We start from the raw sequence: 21159 nt of genomic DNA, 5'->3' as shown, positions 1-21159 counted from the left end.
GATTTGTTGTAAGAAAATGACCTGTACTTACGCCATTTCCTGCTTTTTCATCCACAGTAGGTGTTTGAGTTTTTGTTCAGCAATTATTTTGTTAAGTTCTGCAGTTTCTCTCATAGCTTTTACTATCAACCGCTCTTCTTTTAATGATTCTATCTTCAATTCCTTCTCCGATGACGAGTACCTTTTGAAACATCAATGTGTTTAAAATACGCATATAAAAGCGTCTAAAATGAAACAATTCTCATTACTGCCTGGAAATGTGTTCTTTAATAAGCTAGAATATAGAGGTAAGGTTATACAGTCTACATAATATATCATCGTATTCACGAAGCATCCTTACACAAACAATGAATTCAAACTATAAAGATTGTTGCATCCAATATACGATAATTTATACTTATACATTTTATTCTTTATAACTTTTTATTAAATATTTGCTATTTAAAACGCTTTTAACTAAAACGATTCATATATTGGAATTAGCACCTTACAAACTCTATTGATTGAAAAGAGTGGCCGTTGAGTTTCTTGTATGTTCTTCTCACGAGCTCTACTTTTTCCGAACATATTATTGTAGATTGACTAATTATAAAGAAATATTTATAGTGATGATTCAAAAGCGCTTATTTTAAGCCTATTTGAATTTGATTTTGACTTTGACTATAACAATGAGATAAAATTCTAGAAACTATTCTACTAACCGTAAGTATTCACGAAACTCCTTCGGTAACATATTCAGATCATCAAAATTTACTAGAGATTCTGTCATAGTATGAGCTGCTTTCTTCACGCTGTGTTCGGTTATATCTTCGTCAAGTTTAACTGTTTCCATTACATCAGTATTAATTGATAGAGATGATGATGACGAGTCTAATACGTTCACATTTTGGTCTGTATCCATGCTGAATGTATTCATTCCACTGCAACTAGGTTGGCTCATATCAGACCTGAAAAGGAGTTTTTAACTTAACAAGATATAATAATACAAAAATAAACAGTATGATGTCTAAAATCTGATAATAGGTAAATTTTAAGCCGGCCGTTCCTAATATTCAGTGTATCCCTTACTTGAGATAAGAATCGTAACTATCGTTGACTTTTCTGTCCCAATAAACTTAGGTATAAGCTAAAGCTTTAATTATAATATGAGAAGTATCTGAGTTCATTAACCATATAACGGCCGTTCCCAATATACTATCTACAGATAGAGATAAATTACTACCTTCTACTGTCAGTAATTCGCTGTCAATAACCTGAAGCTGTCCCAATATAAGTCATTCTTATCGCCTTATATTGGGACGCGTGAATAGCAATTTCCATACAATCTTCTATTAAGCTATACGTCCTCCCATAGACAGACAGCGTGTACGGATATGGTGAGTTACCGTCGGTAAGTTTATTGGGACAGAAAAGTCAACGATAGTTACGATTTTCATCTCAAGTAGGGCACAACCGGAGACAGACTGAATATTGGGAACGACCGTAAGTAGATATGGTTATATTCACCTTTGCATATCTTTTTCTATTGAAAAATGTACACATTGACCTACGTATGATCTTATTATTATTACTAGCTGACCCGACAGACGTTCTTCTGTACATAATAAATAAAATAGTGTTTTTTTATGAATTTGTCAATAATATTTCACAACATCAAGAATTATTTCGTAAACTAATATGCTCCCTGTTATTATAATCAAATTGATTCACTGAACTGTCAAACCGTGCGTCAATAAATTCTCTCATAGAAAATATGTCCATACAAAACAAATATTGGAAATAAAAATAATTATGGGTCCCATATCGAAATAAAAGCTATCCTATCTCTCAAGTAAGACTGAACAGCACTCCATTAAGTAATCCCCATTAAAATCCGTCCATTAGTTTAGGGTTTACTGGAAACAAATATCAGGACACTGGATTTATATATATTAAGACTAAACTGCACTCCATGAAGTAATCCCCATTTAAATCCGTTCTTTAGTTTAGGAGTCCATCGCGGACAAACAACGTGACACGTAATTTATATATAGTAAGATATTATCTGTTTGAGGTAAGGTACTGAACTATTTCTAAGTAAATTATTTCCAAATGATCATTTAATCATCTTAAATATTAATTAAACAATTTTCCATATATATTAACATGTTTAATTACTTACTCATCAATACATTCCGTCTTAATTTCAATATTAGTGCTTATGTTACGTTCATTATCATTTTCTGTTTCGCTCTCCTTTTTCAATACACCATCCTTAACTAATTCTAGAATATTGCAGACTTCTAAAGACTGCCGTGTATAGTTATTTACGTCACTGCCATTTAGCGTTATTTCCTCGCGAGCTATTCTTTTCATATTTTGCCATTGTGTTTTAACTTTCTTGATTGTAAATGTGGAAAATTTGTTGCCAAATTTCGCTTCTAATTCACGTAATATTTCGCTCCACGCTGCATCTTTCTCCTCGCAATGATTAGGCCCATTACTATTTTTATTGACAACAACTTCTTTATGATCCTTGATTAGATCGAGCAGGTACTGTTTTTCTTCCAAGGACCAATTAGGCGTGCGAGACCTACGGTTAATTATTTTTCCCATTTTAAAAGACACTTTGTGTGGGTCGTGGTTAATTTTTTGCAACGTTTTATTGCAAACGATGCACTTGACGTCCAATATTATTGGTTTCCACATTGAAAAACAAATGACGAGGGAAAAGCAAACAATATTTTGACAACGACGGTTGCTAATTAGAGTCGGGGCTTATTTAAAAACTTATTTATCAATGAGGTTTGATTAAGAAGGATTAAAAATTAGTTAAATTTAAAGTCTAATCAATTGCATACACCTTATATCTATGAGGCTACGGTTTTAACATAACTAATTGCTTAAGTTGTTTGTATATTATGTATCTAAGCGTTAATAATAAAGGACTTGACAAAGCATCTCTTTTGAGAAAACGGAAAACTACAATCATTTTTGTCTATTCTTTGTGGTAGGGAATTACATTAGGAACTCCTAACCCAATAACTTAAATTAAAATAACCTTAGTATTTCCAAAAATGTATTACACATTTGTAATTACATTGTAATATCAAAAATGGTTAATCATCGTTTCTTTTTGGAGCTCCTAGGGATAATTAAGGGGTAGGGTATTTACAGGGTAGAAAAACAATGGGAACTCTGCCACAAAAACTCCGCTTTTCGTCCGCCCCTCCATTTTTCTGACAGCGGGCTGTATCTCATAATCTCGTAAGCCGCAATAGTTATACAGCTGAAATTGCCTCATACGAGTAATAGCAACAAATAATAAAAACCAAAATTAAGAAAAAAAAATCGATTAAGTGGGGATTCATAATCATTGTGAACGCAAAGATTCTTATACTGCTATTCGCAACATTTCCAATTATTTGGGCTAGGAATGAACTTAAGTTTTTTTTATGGATCACCAAGGACTGACTGCAGTCCTTCGTAGAGTTTGAGGCAAAAAAAACGCAAAAAAGGAAAGGTCTTCTCCTTTGCTGCATAACCAGGGAGTAATTCCCCATGTGCAGTGGCAACAGGGACGGCTGGCTAAAGTTACCAAAATTACCAAGAGTTTAATTGGCTTCGAAGAAGCTAGACGTCATAGATAGAGCATGTCTTCAAGCTGGTCCACATTCTAGCGCTCTACAAATTGCAGGTCTGACCACTTAATATGGAGTATTTCAGTCATCTATGGTTTGGTGCATCTCAGTATCAGCTCAAACCACTTGACGGCGTGCGACGTGCTACTGGATTTATCAGGGACCCAGTACTCTGTGAACGGCTAGATCACTTGGCGTTGCGTGTAGACGTCTCTTATTGTGTGTCGTCTACCGCACTTATCACGGGGAGTGTTATGTAGAGCTGTTTGACCTGATTCCTGCAGCCAAAGTCCTTGTTCGCACGACACGCCACAAATTAAGATGTCATCCCCATCTGGGTCTCCATCCTCATCGACACCATCTGGATATGTGGCGTTTCTCCACAGTGCGGTTATAACTTATGTTATGGGTTAATTCCGCTATTTGTTAGTTTACATACAGAATGCACCTAAGCCTAACCACACGGCTTAGGGGCTACATGCGTCCTCCACCGGAAAATCGGCCCACGCTGAATGCCCGACTGAACCACCGAGTTAATCGACAACGTTGAATAATTCTGCTTCAACCAATTCGACACATGTATTGCCTCCGCATCTCTGGCATCCTCAGAGGATGTTGACTCGCCGAATTTTGGAACGAGCTCTCATTCCTGTCGTATCGAAGTTGTGCCGTTGGTGAATTCTGCGTGTAAACTAACAATCATAGACGAATCAACATATTTAACTGATAACATTTAGATAAACTGTATTCCGTGATTTTTTCAACATTAGTTTTCTGGATTAAGTCTCTCTATTGACGCAAATTTGAAAACGTGTCCAATAAACACGTTAAAATTGACATGAGGCTCTGTCGTCGACGCATAAATACATGTGGGTACATATGGGTATTTCCTTTGAGTGTTTTATCATCACATTTATGTGTGACACAATCATTTTCACTGTAATTCTTCCGATTTCATATTTTATTGTTGAACGCAACATTTACCAATTTTTGAGTTAGGTTACAAAAATTTCCGCTACTGCTTTGAATGGGATAATATGGCTTAGCGATTTTAAATGATTCCTGTTGGTAGTTCAACGAGCGCATAATATTAGGGGTTAAAATATGAAATATCTGTTTTATACCGAAACATTCAATCATTTTATTTGTGAGGTAAAACAATTTATTTAATAGAAACAAGGTATTTAATAGAAGTATTTACCCTCGTTATTTATAAATTTGTGCCATCTCTATGTCCCATATGCCTTTGCGGTAGAACCTGGGGACCTGTACTCAACGGACTTTATGAAGGCATATTGTATTACTTTCACCAGTAAAAAAATCCAAATCGTAGAAGGAATGGTACTCTGTTAGGGCCAGGTTTGGTGAGGGCGAAGGTTTTCTTAAATCAAGGTGAAGTAGAGTTAAAATGGTTACTCGACCCGTGTAAGGATTTATTACAGACCAATAATGACGATAAGTTGATTGAGTTACTAGGGCTCACAGAGCACAAATTCAAGAAATATATTAGCTTCTTTGACAAATAAGACTTACTATAGTTATCGTAGAATATATTATAAAGGACAATGAATGACGCATGGTTCTTGTCATGTTCTGCGCAGGCCACCTAAGATTTTATCATATTATATTAAGAAGTCTATTAAAAAGATGGGCTAGGAGTTTCTTATCAGTTCTTCTCTCCATGTTAAAGCCGATTTACAAACTGATGTAGCTTCATGACGTTTAAATCGTAAATCGATGGAAATGTAAATCGTGATATAAAAGAGTGGCAATGAGTTTCTTGCTACTTCTTCTCATTAGCCCAACCTTTTACGAAGTAGCGGTAGATTCAATAAGAAAAAAATTTTTTTTTGACATTCATAAGTGTCATTTCCGTGACCTACGTGAATAAAATGATTTTGATTTGATTTGATTTTCCAAGTGTTGCTGCAATATGTTGTTATTGTCAATACCAATGGTGAATAAATATATTTCTAAATTTCAATCCTAGTTTCGCCATCATTGTTTGAAGTTCAGCACTAAAGACATCTGATGTTATTTCTTGACCTTGCATTGATGAGTAAGCTACGATAAATTGAATTATCATGAAGTGACAACCAAGCAGTTTCAATTCCTTTTCAGTTAGTTAGCTATAATTGTGATGTTCGCTTACGATAATTGTATAGAATCCACTTTTCATAAATTCCCTTCAAATCCCTTCATATCCGTGCCGAAGTTAAGGCAAGATTCAAAGTAAACTTCTCTCTGTAGGTCAGTTAACATGAAGAACATTATCATGGGGCCACCCGTTTTTCATGCTAATTAAGTGCGATTTAATTTCGTGCATGGAAGTTGCGATTTTATGAACGGAGGGTTCTGAGTTTAAATATTATATAATATAAGCTTAATACGGTCACACGATCTGACAATATTTCAACTCAAGCCAAACATCATTAAAATATCTATGTTGATGTAACCTTACATAATGGATCAAAGGGCACAGAGGATCGCACGGCAATGATGCAGCGGATGAATTAGCAAGAAAGCTCTAAGTTGAAGACTGTTGGTCCCGAACCCTATCTGCCTTTACCATTCGCTTGGCTCCTGAAATGCAGCATTATACTAGAATAGAACAGCAGGAACACTGGCCTAAACTTAGCACATGCAGGCAACCCAGAGAGGCTCCTCCGACAATTAATCCCAGATTGTCATGAAAGCTGCGACAGCTTTAACTAGTCATTTTCTATTAAACAAACACTTGTTTACTCTAGGTGTTACAGACAGCCTTCTTTGTTGAGCCTGTTTAGGGGCAGAAGAAAGAGCCGCCCATTTCATTCTTGAGTATCAAGAATTGGCGGAATATATGACACAATACCTCGAAAGGCTGAGCTCACTACCAGAAATTGAGTTGGCAGGAGTCACCAACACGGTCAACTCATCACGCAATTAAAAATGTGTACAGAATATAATTTATAGATCATTATTCCATTTACAGCGATGACCCTCATATTTATTGTATTAATAGTTAAATATAATATTGTGTCCAGAGCATAATTTATTAGACCATGATTTCGCCTGCATGCAACTCAGAATTTGATCTGTTTCTAGTTACTGGTACTCGTAAACAACGACTTTAATTTTAAATGTATTCATCTTTACTTTTAAACATAGAGTCCGTATGGCTCTATGCTTTTAAAGCCGAATGAAAAATACAATTGTAATTCAAACTATCTAAGTGTTCATTTTCACACTTCCTTGTGCGGTGTGTGGGACGATACGACATGGGTACCTTCAAAAAAAGCGCGTACACCTTCCTTAAAGGCTGGCAACGCTCCTGTGATTCCTCTGGTGTTGCAAGTGTTTGTGGGCGGCGGTGATCACTTAACAACAGGTGACCCGTACGCTCGTTTGTCCTCCTATTCCATAAAAAAAACACATTCAACTATTGAAAGAATTTTTGAAAACGGACATTCAGTTTTCGGTCTAATTCGTAACAAACAAACTTGTATCTTCTACCGAGCCCTCACTTGAGAATGAAGTCACGGAATGGGGTAAAATGAAATTTGTTTAATTTAACCCCCAGAAGACTCAAGTTTGCGCGTTTACCACAAAAGACACCCAATTTGTCGTATCACCGCTCTTCGACAACACTTTTCTTAAACCCTCGCGTTGTATCGGAATTCCGGGTCTCTAAATCTCGTGCGATTGCGCATTCCGCGATCATTTCCAAGACAAAGCCAAACTGGCTCATATAAAGCTGGGCGTCATAAATAGAGCACGGCAATACTTCAAGCCGGCCCACATTCTAGCGCTCTACAAAGTGCAGGTTTAGCCACACATGGAGTACTTCTTTCATCTCTGGTCTGGCGCACCCCAGTATCAGTTCGAACGATTAGACCACGTACAAGGCAGAGCTACTCGAATTTTCGGAGACCCAGTGCATTGTGAACCGCTAGACGAGACGTCCCTTCATAGTTCATTGTGTGCCTTCTACCGCATTGAATTCCGAGTGTTGCGAAGAGGTGTTTGACCTGATTAACTGCCGCCGCCCTACCTTCGCACGACATTCCACAAATTAGGATCATCATCCCCACCATCTGGTTGTGGGGCATTCCTCTACAGTGCAGTTGTCAAGGAACTTTCTTCCACGTACGCTTTCTTGTGTGGTGTTTCCAGGACGATACATGGATACCTTCAAAAAAAGCGCGTACACTCGTTTGTCCTCTCTTCTATAAAAATATTAACAAAATTATAAACATTCAAAATAACATTAATAATTTTTCCTTTTTATTATATTAGTATAGACTGTACCTACAGTGTAAACTGAAATACATTAATAGTAAGTATAAATAATGTCTCATACGAAATCAAAGTTAAGGCTACTACAGCTAACGGACTAGCTTAATTGGTACCGGTTAGACCACAACCTTACCAAATACCATCAAATTATGTTAACGACATACCATTTTATTTTAATCAGTTGTGTAACATTGGCCCTTTACTTTCATGTGGTTTAGAAAACAGGTGAGACATTTTAACTCCAACATAAACGATAATATAAGACAAAGACGCTTAAATAAAATTATTTAAGTATTTTTTGTTTAATTTGTATAGTTATTAGCTGGTTGTATATTATTTTAGTTTAAGAGTTTATGGTATGAACTCTTTGAGTTACGTTGCATGAAAAAATCTCCGCGATACTTTCAAATTTCGAACGATTGATGCTTCAGTCGGCCGTTGTGCGTCGTAAGTATCGCGCGTTGCGTCATTTCCTTTCCCGCGCATTGTTCGCCATCATTTAATGAATTAAAACTTTTAAAGTTTTTTTTTACAAAAATTTATAATTATTTGTGAGCAGTGTGATAAGTTCATGTGTATCAATCCATCCACGTTCCATATAGTGAATAGTTAATATTTTTTTTATTATTTACGGTAAGTCAATTAATAATTTAATTATTGTATTCGTTATTTAGTTTTAAAAATCCACTTTATTAATCTAAATGAAATGGTAAAACCATTTCTTATTTCGAATTGCGCAATGATTTTTATATGCCATACCTTTTAGTTATGAAAGATGGTTCCAGCGTTTTTGTTTAGTCACATAAAAACCATCATTAACTTTGATTTGAATTTACGAAGCTATACTTAGATAGAGCAGTATTTTCTTTGATTAACACGAGTGTCACATTTAAATAAAATACTTTATAAGGGGTTAAAACGCATGTAATTTAACTTGTATTTACTGTATATAATAAAAAATGAATTTTTTCGCAAAAACCTAATATAAAACTACAGTTTCCATTTCACGCGTTTTAATCCTTTGAAAAGTATTTTATTTAGATGGAGTAGTTTCGTATTTAACTCTATTTATTAATGATCTCGAAGTCCACTGTCCACGTGTTCTCAGTAACCGCGCTTCGGCGCCAAAGACCATAACTATTTCACAATAATTTATAGCTTAAGCCCATGACTAAAAAAAATCTAATTTAACTTATATTTAAAATTGAAATATTTTCCATTCTCTGTGTTATAATATTGGGTCGTAGAACACCTACTTTAATTATAGGTTAAATGAAATTATGATTGTTACTCAATCGCCCAACAACGTGTGAACAGATTTGAATGAAACTGGGCATCCAGTAAACCTAGATTTACATTAAGGATACTTTCACTCCAGTTCTTATTTAATTTATTTTTGACATTGCTTAAACGACTGTTTATTAACGAATATTTGATTATATAATAATAAAAATTGCATTTAATCGCAGAAAATGATCAAAATGATAATCATATAATAATAAAACTTTGACATCGTCTGTCCATCATAACAGATCTTTTAAAGACATAAGGCAAATAGTTGAAATATTGTCAGATCGTGTTATGTATGTGTGTAAACTGAATCATACTTATACATTCTTACTTACGATACTTTCCTCGATGAAGAGTCACGTGGTGAGCGTTTTAAATAAAAAGAAGGAGGAACGAGGAAATAAAACACAGATAGATTTTAATTAATGTTTACGTTTTCATCCTTACGGTTACCCGAGAGTAAGTGAGGTCATCGAACGAGAAGTGGCAAAAACCTTATTGCCACTCTTTTGAAGCATATTTACTACCTCAGCATTCAGAAAAATATTAAAACTATATGTGATACAACAAAAATATTCTAAGATTACGACTACCTCCTAGACTCTAGAGCAGGGGTGCTCAAGCTTGAACTGCTCGCGATCTTCCTCAAAATTGTTAGAGGACGATTGATCGACTCTGACAGGCATCAAGTATGTGTGATGATAGATTGTCGTCTATGTAGAGTGTCACGATGACATAGATATTAGTTTTGCTGCTTTAAAATATCAATGAAAAAACTCATAATTATTCAAAATTGCGAGTTTATTGTCTAGACACTAGAACTCTAGAGTTCTAAACTTAACTAAAGAGTGACTTTGGATGTTGAATCTGCATGACACTGCATGTCCTGAGCATACTTTTCATAAGACAGTACGAAAATTACTGATTTTAGTAACCTATAACAAAATCTGTGAATAGTTCTATATCGGATTTTTTTCTCGAGATCGACTCAAAAAGCTCTCGCGATCGACCGTTTTAGCACCCCTGCTCTAGAGTAACTTTATAATCGCTGGGTGAAAAAGTTTCGTCATCTCATTTTATATGAAATCTCAAGACGTTTTATCAAAATTAATTTACATTTAATTACAGTATGTAATCAGTAATGTTAAATTATTAAAACTTTCGAGTGACATTCTGAACTTATTTATTATATTATATTTTATATTTTATTATTAATACGGCTTTACTCACGATTTATCGATGTCGGAACCGACTAGTTTCGAAAGATTGGTGAATCAAGCAAACCAGACTCACCGAGCACATCTGCACAAATTTGACAGCAACACCTCGGCAGTGGCAGAGCATGCCCTAAACTCCGACACGTCACATTATATTAGGTTCGATAGGGTGAAAGTATAGGCTCGCGATAAAAACTCTGTGTCTCGCAAGCTGCTGAAAGCCATAGAAATCAACCGTCGACCTAATTTTAATAGAGACAAGGGTCTCTTACAACATGCATCTCGCAAAAAGACCCCTAGTGCCGATGATCACGTAGTTTCGCTACAGTCTGTCAAGCCAAGGGCTTATTTAAGAGGTTGGCACGGGGCACGTGTTCCCACGATGGTATTTTTGTGTACTGTGGAGAAAAAACTTGAAGTATGATACTAGATACTCAAGTTTATTTCTAACAGTTATTGTTGATTATTTTGCCCGTCCAACCCGTGCATTGTTTTGTGTCAATCATCGACGGACTAGCCTCATGCTCTTTCGTTTTGCTCTCGTAGAAGATTTAGTTTAAATATTTTGCATTGGGGAGATTTACAAACCGTATTGTTCACTTTTGGGATTAGTTCGGAACAAATAGTTACTCTGACTGAATACATTCTGTATTAATGATATACATAAATAGATATATATACATATTGGTGCGTTTCGGATCAAAGGCGTCATTTTACTGTATCCCTCTTATTTATACTGTGGAAGTACGCTGTATTTAGTAGATTTAAAGGTGTTACATGAGTATAAAGATGTGGCGATTATTTTTCAATCACTGCATTTTCTACAAGAAACAAAAAACTTCCCATTATGTATTCCTATTTGTGGTATTTGAAAGTGTAATTGTCTTCTAATGTTGAATGTTATTTATACCACAGAACATTAACGCCGGTTTTATTAATAAGAAGTACACTAATTATTACTTAATGAATATTTAATGCCAGCTCATTGGAATAATCAAGAATGGAAGCAAAGACGGTTAAAGTATTTTTGATGTTGGTAATAACGCGATTCGAGGCCTAGAACGCTATTCAGTGGTCAATGCGCATGGTTAAGGATATAACTATATGACAGATCTGGTTTTCTGGTGGTGTGGTAAATGGGCTAGTTTGAAAACCCTTAAAAATATTTGTACATGTTTTTATCTTAGTCGGTTGTAAAGTATTTTGTAATACCGTCGTATTATGGCGAGGGCACAGCACCACTCATTAACCGCAAAAACAAACGAGGCAACAAATTCAAATTCAAATTGTTTTATTCAAAATAGGATGTAATACCAGTTATTTAAAGTCAAAAAACTAATTGGAAAAAGTATGCCTCAAACCTGAGAAGAACGCGCACAAGAAACTCAGCGGGCTCTTTATATAAAAATATAGATTACAATGTTTAATATCCTACAATAAACATTTATAATTAAATAACCTGAGGGTGTTCGCTCCATTAAGAAAATCATTTATGTTATAAGGACCTCTACCACACAAACACTTTTTAACAATTCTTTTAAATTTCGTAACACATTTGTTTTGTACATTATTTGGGATAATATTTTAAAGGTATATAATAAAAGACTAACTAACTCGACTAAACCGAGTAGCAGGCATAAAAAGTTTACGTTTGTTGTATCAGTCATTATGATGCATTACAGTTTCTAGCAATTTCCTTAATGTGATCATGAATTTAAAAAACCTTATCAAGAATATATTGAGATGCAACAGTTAAAATGTTTATTACTTTGTTAAATAAATTTTTCTATCCTAAAGAAATCCTAAATATATAAATCCTAAAGAATCATTAGGATTTTAACAGTACTGCGAAAAGGCCGACAAATCTTATATTATTGTGATTCCTCTAGTGCTGAAAAAAGTATGGGCAACGCTGATCTCTTGTTTGTCTTTTTGTTTGTGCTGTGGACCTTAATTTTTGCCAATTTTTTTTAGTTTCAGTCAGTGGGTGATATTGTTTTTAAATAGCCTTAAATTCTGCGCGCTGAACCCTTCTTTTTTCTTTATTGAATGAAACTGACCTAATACTCTCGAGTTCAATGCTAGTTCGGATAAAGTCGGCTCTAAACTCCAGAGGAGACCATTCGTTATCAATATTTCATAATAAGATAAAGCGTATGAAAACTTCTTTGGGCACATTAAGCGATTCTCAGTAAACTGGCCGCGTTACCACCAGATTGCGTCATATTAGATACATATTATATATGACCATGCTAAGACTATAAGGCGTTACCCTTGCCTAGTAATAATGAATATAATTTATTTATTATTATATATCTTCTAATATATAAAATTCTCGTGTCATGGTGTTAAACTTTGAACTCCTCCGAAACGGAGCCATTGTTTCATCCCCCTAAATGTTAAGGGTGGTCCACACGATTTTTTTTTTTTAATTGTTTTGACATTTTTTTTTTAATTTGTTTTTATTATGACTCAGCATTAAATACATACAACTTCAAATTTTCACCCATCTACGATCAACAGTTACTTTTGTATCGCGATTTAAATATCGGCAATACAACGTTTGCTGGGTCAGCTAGTAATATATATATTTCTTTTGTGCGTGTGTTGTAACTGAACTCCTCCTAAACGGCCGGACCGATCTTAATGAAACTTTCTGTGTGTCTTCGGGTGGATTCAAGAATGGCTTAGATTCTCAATTGAACTACCTCCTAAACGGCTGGACCGATTTTGATGATTTTTTGTGTGTTCCAGTGAATTTGAGATTGGTTTAGATTTTCAATTCTGTCCATATAATATAATTCTCCTGCTCATGTGTATGTTAGTGAACTCCTCCTAACGGATGGACTAGTCCAGTAGTATTTAATGTGAAATTATAAATTTTACGTTTTTCGTACTAAACTATTATTTTATAGTTTCAAGTTTTCACTTCTATGGCACTCCCAATGAGTGCTTGTTTCAAACAAATTATATTTGAAAACAAAATTTATGAACGATGCGCGACTAGAACCCGCAACCTGTTGCGTTCCGAGCTCTTTCACTGAGCCAACCTTTCGTATCGTTGATAAATCTTGCATGCTTTGTTCAACTCTCCGGTTCTGGCTTCATCTACAGGATCTACTTAACGGTTGATAACCTGATAATTTGCATATTACGAAATTGAAGCTCAGTGGAAGAGCGCTCGCACGGAACGTGAGAGTGTACAACGTTAGTTGGAGTCCCGCATCGTTCATAAATTTTCAAATTTAATTGGTGTTATTAATTCCAGAAGTGTTATCAAAAATTTTAAAAATAACAAATGGTTGTTTAATTTATTTTACTAATTGATTTCATTCTTGCCTTTACATCATATTTTATTTTGTATAAAAATTGTATTGTAATTAACGCATTAAATTGGTTTTTCTTAATATGCGTATACTCACGCAATAAACCTCGTTAGATCTAAAAGTTGATATAATGATATTCGTGAGAACTATTGTTTTAACTTGCCCAGTTTATCTTTTTTGAATTAAATAGATAAGATTTGGGCTCGGGAATACATTATTCATCTCAGTGAATTTATTTACTGTTAAAGCAACTTATCTACGGATCATTATTTTAATTAAATCTAATAATGAGAATACAACTACCAGTGGGAGGCTCCTTTGCACAGGAAGCCGGCTAGATTATAGGCAACACAACGGCGCCTATTTCTGCCGTGAAGCAGTAATGTGTAAACATTACTGTGTTTCGGTCTAAAGGGCGCCGTAGCTATTATATATATTATATATTAATAGGCAAATGAGACTTGACATCTTATGTCTCAAGCTGACGAGCGCAATTGAAGTGCCGCTCAGAATTTTTGGATTTTTCAAGAATCCTGAGTGGCACTGCATTGTTATGGGTAGAGCGTATCAATTACCATCAGCTGAACAATCTGCTCTTCTTTTCCCTTATTTTCATAAATATATATATATCAACCTCACCACAAAACAACAATCAAATGAACAACTACTTATTTTACAAGAAAACCATTTTTAATACGACACAGACAAAGAATACCGCTAAATACGAACAGTATCGACATCTAGTTGCTAAAATACGGAATTGTAATAAAAATAAATTGGTATTAGATGTTGACCTATACAGCCGTAAAAATAAAAAAATAAAATTATTAATTAAAAACAAATCATATAATAGTTGACATGAAATATTTTGAGAATTTTTAAAAGAATTGAAGGGCGTATCATTTACCATCAGCTGAACGTCCTGCTCGTCTCGTCCCTTGGTGGCCACGGTAGCATAAGCGACGGGGCAGGGTGTGCTAAGAATCCCCGGTTTCGGCAACGCCACCATCAACGAAGACCATTAGCCCTGGCAACGAATAATGTCATGACACTGACTGACGAGAAGTTGGAGGAAGCTTTGAGCAGACTTCGATGGGATGTCGTGGGGTTATCTGAGGTCCAAAGACAGGGTGAGGACTTGATAATCTTAAATTCCGGACACCTGCTCTATTACCAATTGTTCCAACGGGGTAATTTATATATATACACGGAGTAGCGACTCGCCCATTACAAATGTAAGGGGTGTGAAGTGCGTATTATGACCGGCTTGTCTCGATTTTAAAAATAAAAATTCGTTCGGCAACGGATATGTAGGTAATTAAACGTTAATTAATCTCGAACATTAAAAATAGGTTCCATTAAACTCAATACCAGGTCAAAAACAGGTTTATAATCAACAACAAATCAATAATGTTAGTTTTTTCAATATGTAATATTAATTGATTGAGTGCAAAAAGTTTTCTTGTAATTAGCAATATCTTCTATATTTTATAACGAGGCGGTAATCGAACGGTTAGCTCAGTTGGTTAGAGCACCGGCACGGAACGCCAGAGGTCGTGGGTTCGTATCCCGCATCGTTCATAAAATTTTGTTTTTCAAATTTTATTTGTGTATTAATCCTAGAAGGGATGGTTATCACTTTAAAAACATAACATATTGTTAAGATTTACAAGAGCGACATCTCAAGTCAATTTCCTAATATGCAAATATTGGGGTTGAGCAGGTTATCAACTGTAAAGTATCCAGATCCTGTAGATGAAGCCACAACCTGAGAGTTGAACAAAGCAAACAGAATTTTATAACGAGGCGGTCATCGAACGGTTAGCTCAGTTAGTTAGAGCACCGGCACGGAACGCCGGAGGTCGTGGGTTCGTATCCCGCATCGTTCATAAAATTTTGTTTTTCAAATTTTATTTATGTAAAATCTTCTATATTTATTTTAAACTTCATTATTGCGACATATAATTGTAAAACGGTAAAAATTTCGCGCAAATATACCCTGTTTCCATTTTCGGATTTCTCTCGAGAATATATTATAATTGGAATTATATTAAAATTCAAATATATTTATTGGATTATAGAAATTCGATATGACTCAAAGGAGCTTTAATATATTTCTTAAGTTTGCGATTAGTGAGTTTTAGCATACTGTCTGCTAAGTACTATTTTATTATGACATTTAAAATCTATAATATTGACATAATATAATATTGACACACACTTTTTACACAAATTATCTTGCCCCAAGTTAAGCATATATAGCCTGTGTTATGGGTTACAAGACAATGATATATTTAATACAATATACTTACTTAAACATACATAAATTCATATAAACATACATGACTCGGAAACAAACATCCATATTCATCATATAAATGCTTGTACCTACCGGGATTCGAACCCGGGACCTCTAGCATAGTAGGTAGGATCGCTAACCACTCGGCTATACAGGTCGTCTATATCTGTTTTTTGGTTGCTTTATTATCTGTAGTTGATTTCTTGTAGTATGTAATTAATGTACTTGTAGCCAATTGTTACTTTCTATAGATATTAATAATTGTATGTAGGTATAGAATTTAATGTTAAGATTATATTTATTTTGTAAAAAACTGAAATAAGGCGTAAACTAAGATAATGCATTGAGGTCAAACCTCTGTGGTTTTTACAATCTGTCTTATTTGTTCACATTTTGTAAAATATGTATTTCGATAAATAAAAAAAAAAAAGATCTATGAAGGCGCTTCACCATAACTAACCTGTCACGTCACGAACAGTTTAGTCTTCTTCTTGAATTGAATGAATTAAAATCACATTTTTTTTAATTCTGTACCTAATATTTTTTCACACATACATTATATTCATAATATGACTTGATCTTTAATATCTACGTCTGATTCTACTTTACATGTTCCAAAACAAGTAATTCTGTAGACAGGATCTTGCTATCGATTGTATGCGCTTGGGCCTTCATTGCACAATGACCCATCGGACCATCGGACCCATTTGTGTGCACTCTCGCATAAAAAAGTCTTGATTTTGTCCTGCGAATGCGTTTTAATATAGAATAAGTACATCATTATTCTAGGTATTCATTCTTACTAGCCATTTAACAATTGTTACGGTAATTTTGTATGTTCGAGTTCGCACGAACATTAAAATCGATTTCTGGAACTTTCCATTTACATGAACAATATTTATAAAGTTATTTCAACATTTGAAACTGGAACCCTTTGGTTCTAGAATACAGTTTATTTTATATGACTGATACATTGATATTGTGGCGTTATTTTAGTAATTGCGTACATTACCATAGAATTAACTCGTAAAAATGTTCGTAGTATTAATTTCTACGATTTGGAGTGTAATTTGACAGCTTAGCAGAGCTTCGCTGACGAACTTCGTGATGGTCTTTTGGCTACCGCTGTATACAACAAAATTAACTTATATTAGACATACTTAAAAAAATATTAGACTTACTATGATTCGGGGATATTTTACTATCCTGATATTTCAACTGCCGGGCCTAAGAGGCCACTGAAGTTATAAGCTAGCTATAATAAATATTTATCGATCTATCCCATAACATTATAATATTGTTATACTTACGTATAGGCAAACAAAGAGTGCGAGAGAGAAGAAGATCTCTAGCGGAAACAGCAATATAGAAAATTGCAGCGAATCTATTAATTATGCAAATTATATTTTTAAACGAAATTAATGAAAGCGAAAGAACGCACGGAACACGCGAGGTCGCGGGTGCATTTCCCGCATAGTTCATAGATTTTGGTTACAAATTTAATTTGTGTAATAAATCCCCAAAGTGAGGGTTATCACTTTAAAAAATTACAAATTACTTAGAATCTTTTGATCTAATTGATTTTGCTTAGAAATCGTAAAGAGTCAGCCACCCTTAGCATAAGCTCCTTTGTATTTTAAATATTAAACCACTCACTAACGCACACATTGCAAAATCTAAATTAGTCACGCTATCATGTGTCTATAGGCTGGTATATCCTAAGTCTTTGATCTACTCCATTTTCGTCTTTTACTGCGTCGAACTTGGCTATCATTACTGAAAGCGGTTTCCTTTCCAATTGTAAATCGACCATAGCCCAGTACAGTTTGATATGGTAACAGGACAGGTAATTGGCGGCGCAATTCTTCGTATCCAACACATTCATTAAAAACCGTCTTCTAGGTTTAAATTCCTCCAATCTTGGTATGTTGTGTGTAGTGTAGTTTTTAATACACCGTAGTTGGTTTGATTCGATCCAGTAATTAAAATATTTTGTTTTATTTAATATTAATTGTGCTCATAATGTTCTAAACCACTATGAATGATTTAAAACTCAGTGTCCTTTGTTAGATATCGATACACTGAAGAGATTAAATTAAATAAGTGAACATAATAAACTACATAAATTAATATATTTATCGTGACGTCACTAAATGGCCAACGGAACATCAGCGTTGGTTTACAAACCAACAAACATGCTGAGTTGAGACCATTTTTGTAACATTAGCCACTGTTAAGGCATTATCTATAAATAAATTTAAATGTTTTATAAAACAATGGCTCTGTCGTAAATCCTATTACTCCACTGCTGAATATCTAAATGATCGGACAGCCTGGCACTAGATTGTGATTATTTTATAGCGATAGAAATGACTGTACAATATTTTATATTTTTATTGAAAAGAGCGCAAAAAAAAGAATGCTGGGAGAGTTTCTTGCGCCCCTTCCTCTCTCTCAGAGCGCCATTTGTTTCCGAAGCGATAGTAGTATCTAATAGTATAAGAAATGACATCAAAAAGAATTCTAAAGGAATCAATTTTGAGAAAATAAATGCCTTTTATGCCTTTTAAGAATAAATGTTTCAGTTGTTGGTTTTTGATTATTTATTGTTTGTAGTTTTCATACTTTATTTAAACCCCCTTATTCATAATAGTCTGCTAACTTAAAGCATTGCTAATTCTCACTCTGTCTTCTTCTATTGACCTAAGTCAGAATTTGAAAAAACATTCCTTAGCGGCTGTTTAAAGTTAGCGGACCATTATGAATAAGGGGGTAAGTCTTTTTTATTTATGTCTACCTACCTAATAAACGTGTCAAGTAAACTTATTGTCAATATTTCTTTCTTCTAAATTCAATAAATAGGTGCAATGAAAATCCTTAGGAGGTTCTTCTCAGGCCAAAACGATAAGGCAAAGTGAAAATCCCGTGTCTAACACCGGGATTGGTGCGAAGAGCTGTTTATTAAAAATGAAATCGTTTATTTTAGGTGCTTGCGCGTGGTGTGAACATGGCTTATTAGATCGTCAGTGTCAACCGCCTTAAGCTGTTTAGTAAAGCTCTTAAGTTTCTGCTAATTTAATATGTTATCTGTCAACATAAATCAGTTACCTATTTATTATCAACAGTGATTTATTGTTGGAGCAACAACAATAAATACGGGTTTTATGTATAGATAAGTCGAGATAAGTCTATCTGAAGTTAAGCAATTGATTTACGGCTGTTTTCAATAACCTATCTATCCTTAGTTTATGATACTAGAGGTAGACAAATCTATACTTTTAAGCTTACTTACATTTCTTCGCTTTGTGACCTATCGACATAAAGCAATGGATTATAACTATATTAGACATAACTATGGATAGATAAGATCTATGTATCCGTAACTAGAGAGACGTTATTGAAAACGGCCGTTAGAATATTTCATACCAATTGTATATTTTACTCGTAAAACTCGTCTTTGCAAGTGAGATCGCGAGGATCTGCGTGTGTGTTTAGTTTGTAGGTATTTTGGAATTTATAGATTCATTTATTAATTATTATTATTTATTAATTTGTGTAAGAGTGTGTCAATATTTTATTTTTGCTGTTATAGTAAAATATTACATCATTATAATAGATTATATGACGCAGGGCACTATTTTAAAATGATTTGGTTATCATTTCATAATAAATACGACAAGAAAACTTTGAAGTTTTTATTTTGTCAAGTCTAACATAGGGAATTAAAATCTATAATTTGACAAAAGTAACAGGAACCATTACTTTTACAATACATTGGATGTAAGAGAAGTTTCAATGTTATGTTTTGGAATACACCATTGTATAAATACTTCGCTAATTTGTACAATTCGCGCTTAAACTTTGCACGCTCTTCACGAGTCAGATTCTGTGTCTTCTGCTGTTTCCTTGACACTTCTTAAGATCTGTTTCGTTCATATGTATATATCTACTAACTGACCCGGCAATCTTTGTTTTGCCCTGTGGTTTTGCCATATAAATTAAGTAGCCCGCGCCCGCTCATTGTATGAATTGTCATAATATGTAATAAAATGTCATTGACTGAATTATTTGTATTGCGAATATATAGGTATTTGTAAGTCAAATAAATATAGGTTCCAGATAAGTAATCACCAAAATTTTATAAACTAAAACCTTCACCGAAACACGCTGCATCTTATGTTACAAGTATTATTCCGATCGATTCAGTAGTTTTCGCAGTATAACCGAACAAAAAACCGGCTCTCATCGGATAATTATAATTAATTAAACTTATGAGAATTTATCTTCTCAGGTCTGTGTCAGGACTGTCTATTTTGAACGAGTGGTGGTTTTTGACTTTCAATAAGTGATTTTGAATCCTTTTTTGACTAAATATATTTAAATTTGAATGCATAACTTATTAAATCCTTTTGACACGATGCATAGAATACATGAATAAAGTGTCCCGAAATACATTATGCATAGAGCTATCGCTTCGGCATATTTCACGTACCCATGCCTGGTATAGTTCTACCTGCTACATTATATGGCAGGTATAATAGAAAAAAAAACTACTTTGTGATATTTTAAGACGAAATTGGGTTCAAATACAACATTGAAGTTTGTAGAATTATTTAAAGTAATGTAAGACAGGTATCCGTACTTAATATTATAAATGTCAATGTATGTTTGTTTGTTACGACGTTGGAGCTACTGAACCGATTTTGATTAAATTTGGTACAGCGATAGATTAGAGCTTGGGAAAGGACATAGGCACATACATACATTTAATCCAGGGAATATCCATGGTTCCATCGTCAATGAGCTAGTGACGAACGAGAGTGAAATGACTGCTATCAGCCTAGCGAAAATCTCTACGAAAAAAGCGATTCTCTCGATTGTATGAAACGTGCAGTCATTGACAGATTGACAGATGATGACTATAATCTTGTAAAAATACCGGAAATAACGGAAATACCCGAAATCCACTACGTTTTTTCAAATTTAGCCGGATTAGACTTTGTCGCCTGAATGTAATTACTGTTTCAAACTAAAGTCAAATCTCATTGCACGTTTCATACTAAACATCCTCATTCAAAAAATATTAATTTTTTTTGGTTTGTTAATCTTTCATCTTATAATTTAAAAAC

The 21159-nt window shown here is 34.3% G+C and overlaps 2 protein-coding genes across 3 annotated transcripts in view; one reads left to right on the top strand and one right to left on the bottom strand.

The window, feature by feature from the left end:
• Positions 1-27: 27 nt before the first annotated feature.
• Positions 28-2669, bottom strand: LOC126976295 (uncharacterized). The gene is made up of 3 exons (XM_050824566.1): positions 2162-2669; positions 702-947; positions 28-181 (listed from the first exon to the last, which is right to left on the bottom strand). The coding sequence occupies exons 1-3, from the start codon at positions 2593-2595 to the stop codon at positions 28-30; spliced, it is 834 nt and encodes a 277-aa protein (XP_050680523.1). The 5' UTR covers positions 2596-2669.
• Positions 2670-8343: 5674 nt separating this feature from the next.
• The window catches only part of LOC126976391 (protein scarlet-like), an 82573-nt gene continuing 69757 nt past the window's right edge, over positions 8344-21159 (top strand). For both annotated transcript variants that reach the window (XM_050824700.1, XM_050824699.1), the window contains exon 1: positions 8344-8531. The gene's annotated coding sequence lies outside the window, so the exon portion shown is untranslated. The remainder of the gene's footprint in view (positions 8532-21159) is intronic.

Source organism: Leptidea sinapis, chromosome 40 (assembly GCF_905404315.1).
Source record: "Leptidea sinapis chromosome 40, ilLepSina1.1, whole genome shotgun sequence".
NCBI classification, from domain to species: domain Eukaryota; kingdom Metazoa; phylum Arthropoda; class Insecta; order Lepidoptera; family Pieridae; genus Leptidea; species Leptidea sinapis.
This window is presented reverse-complemented; position numbering and strand designations above follow the sequence as displayed.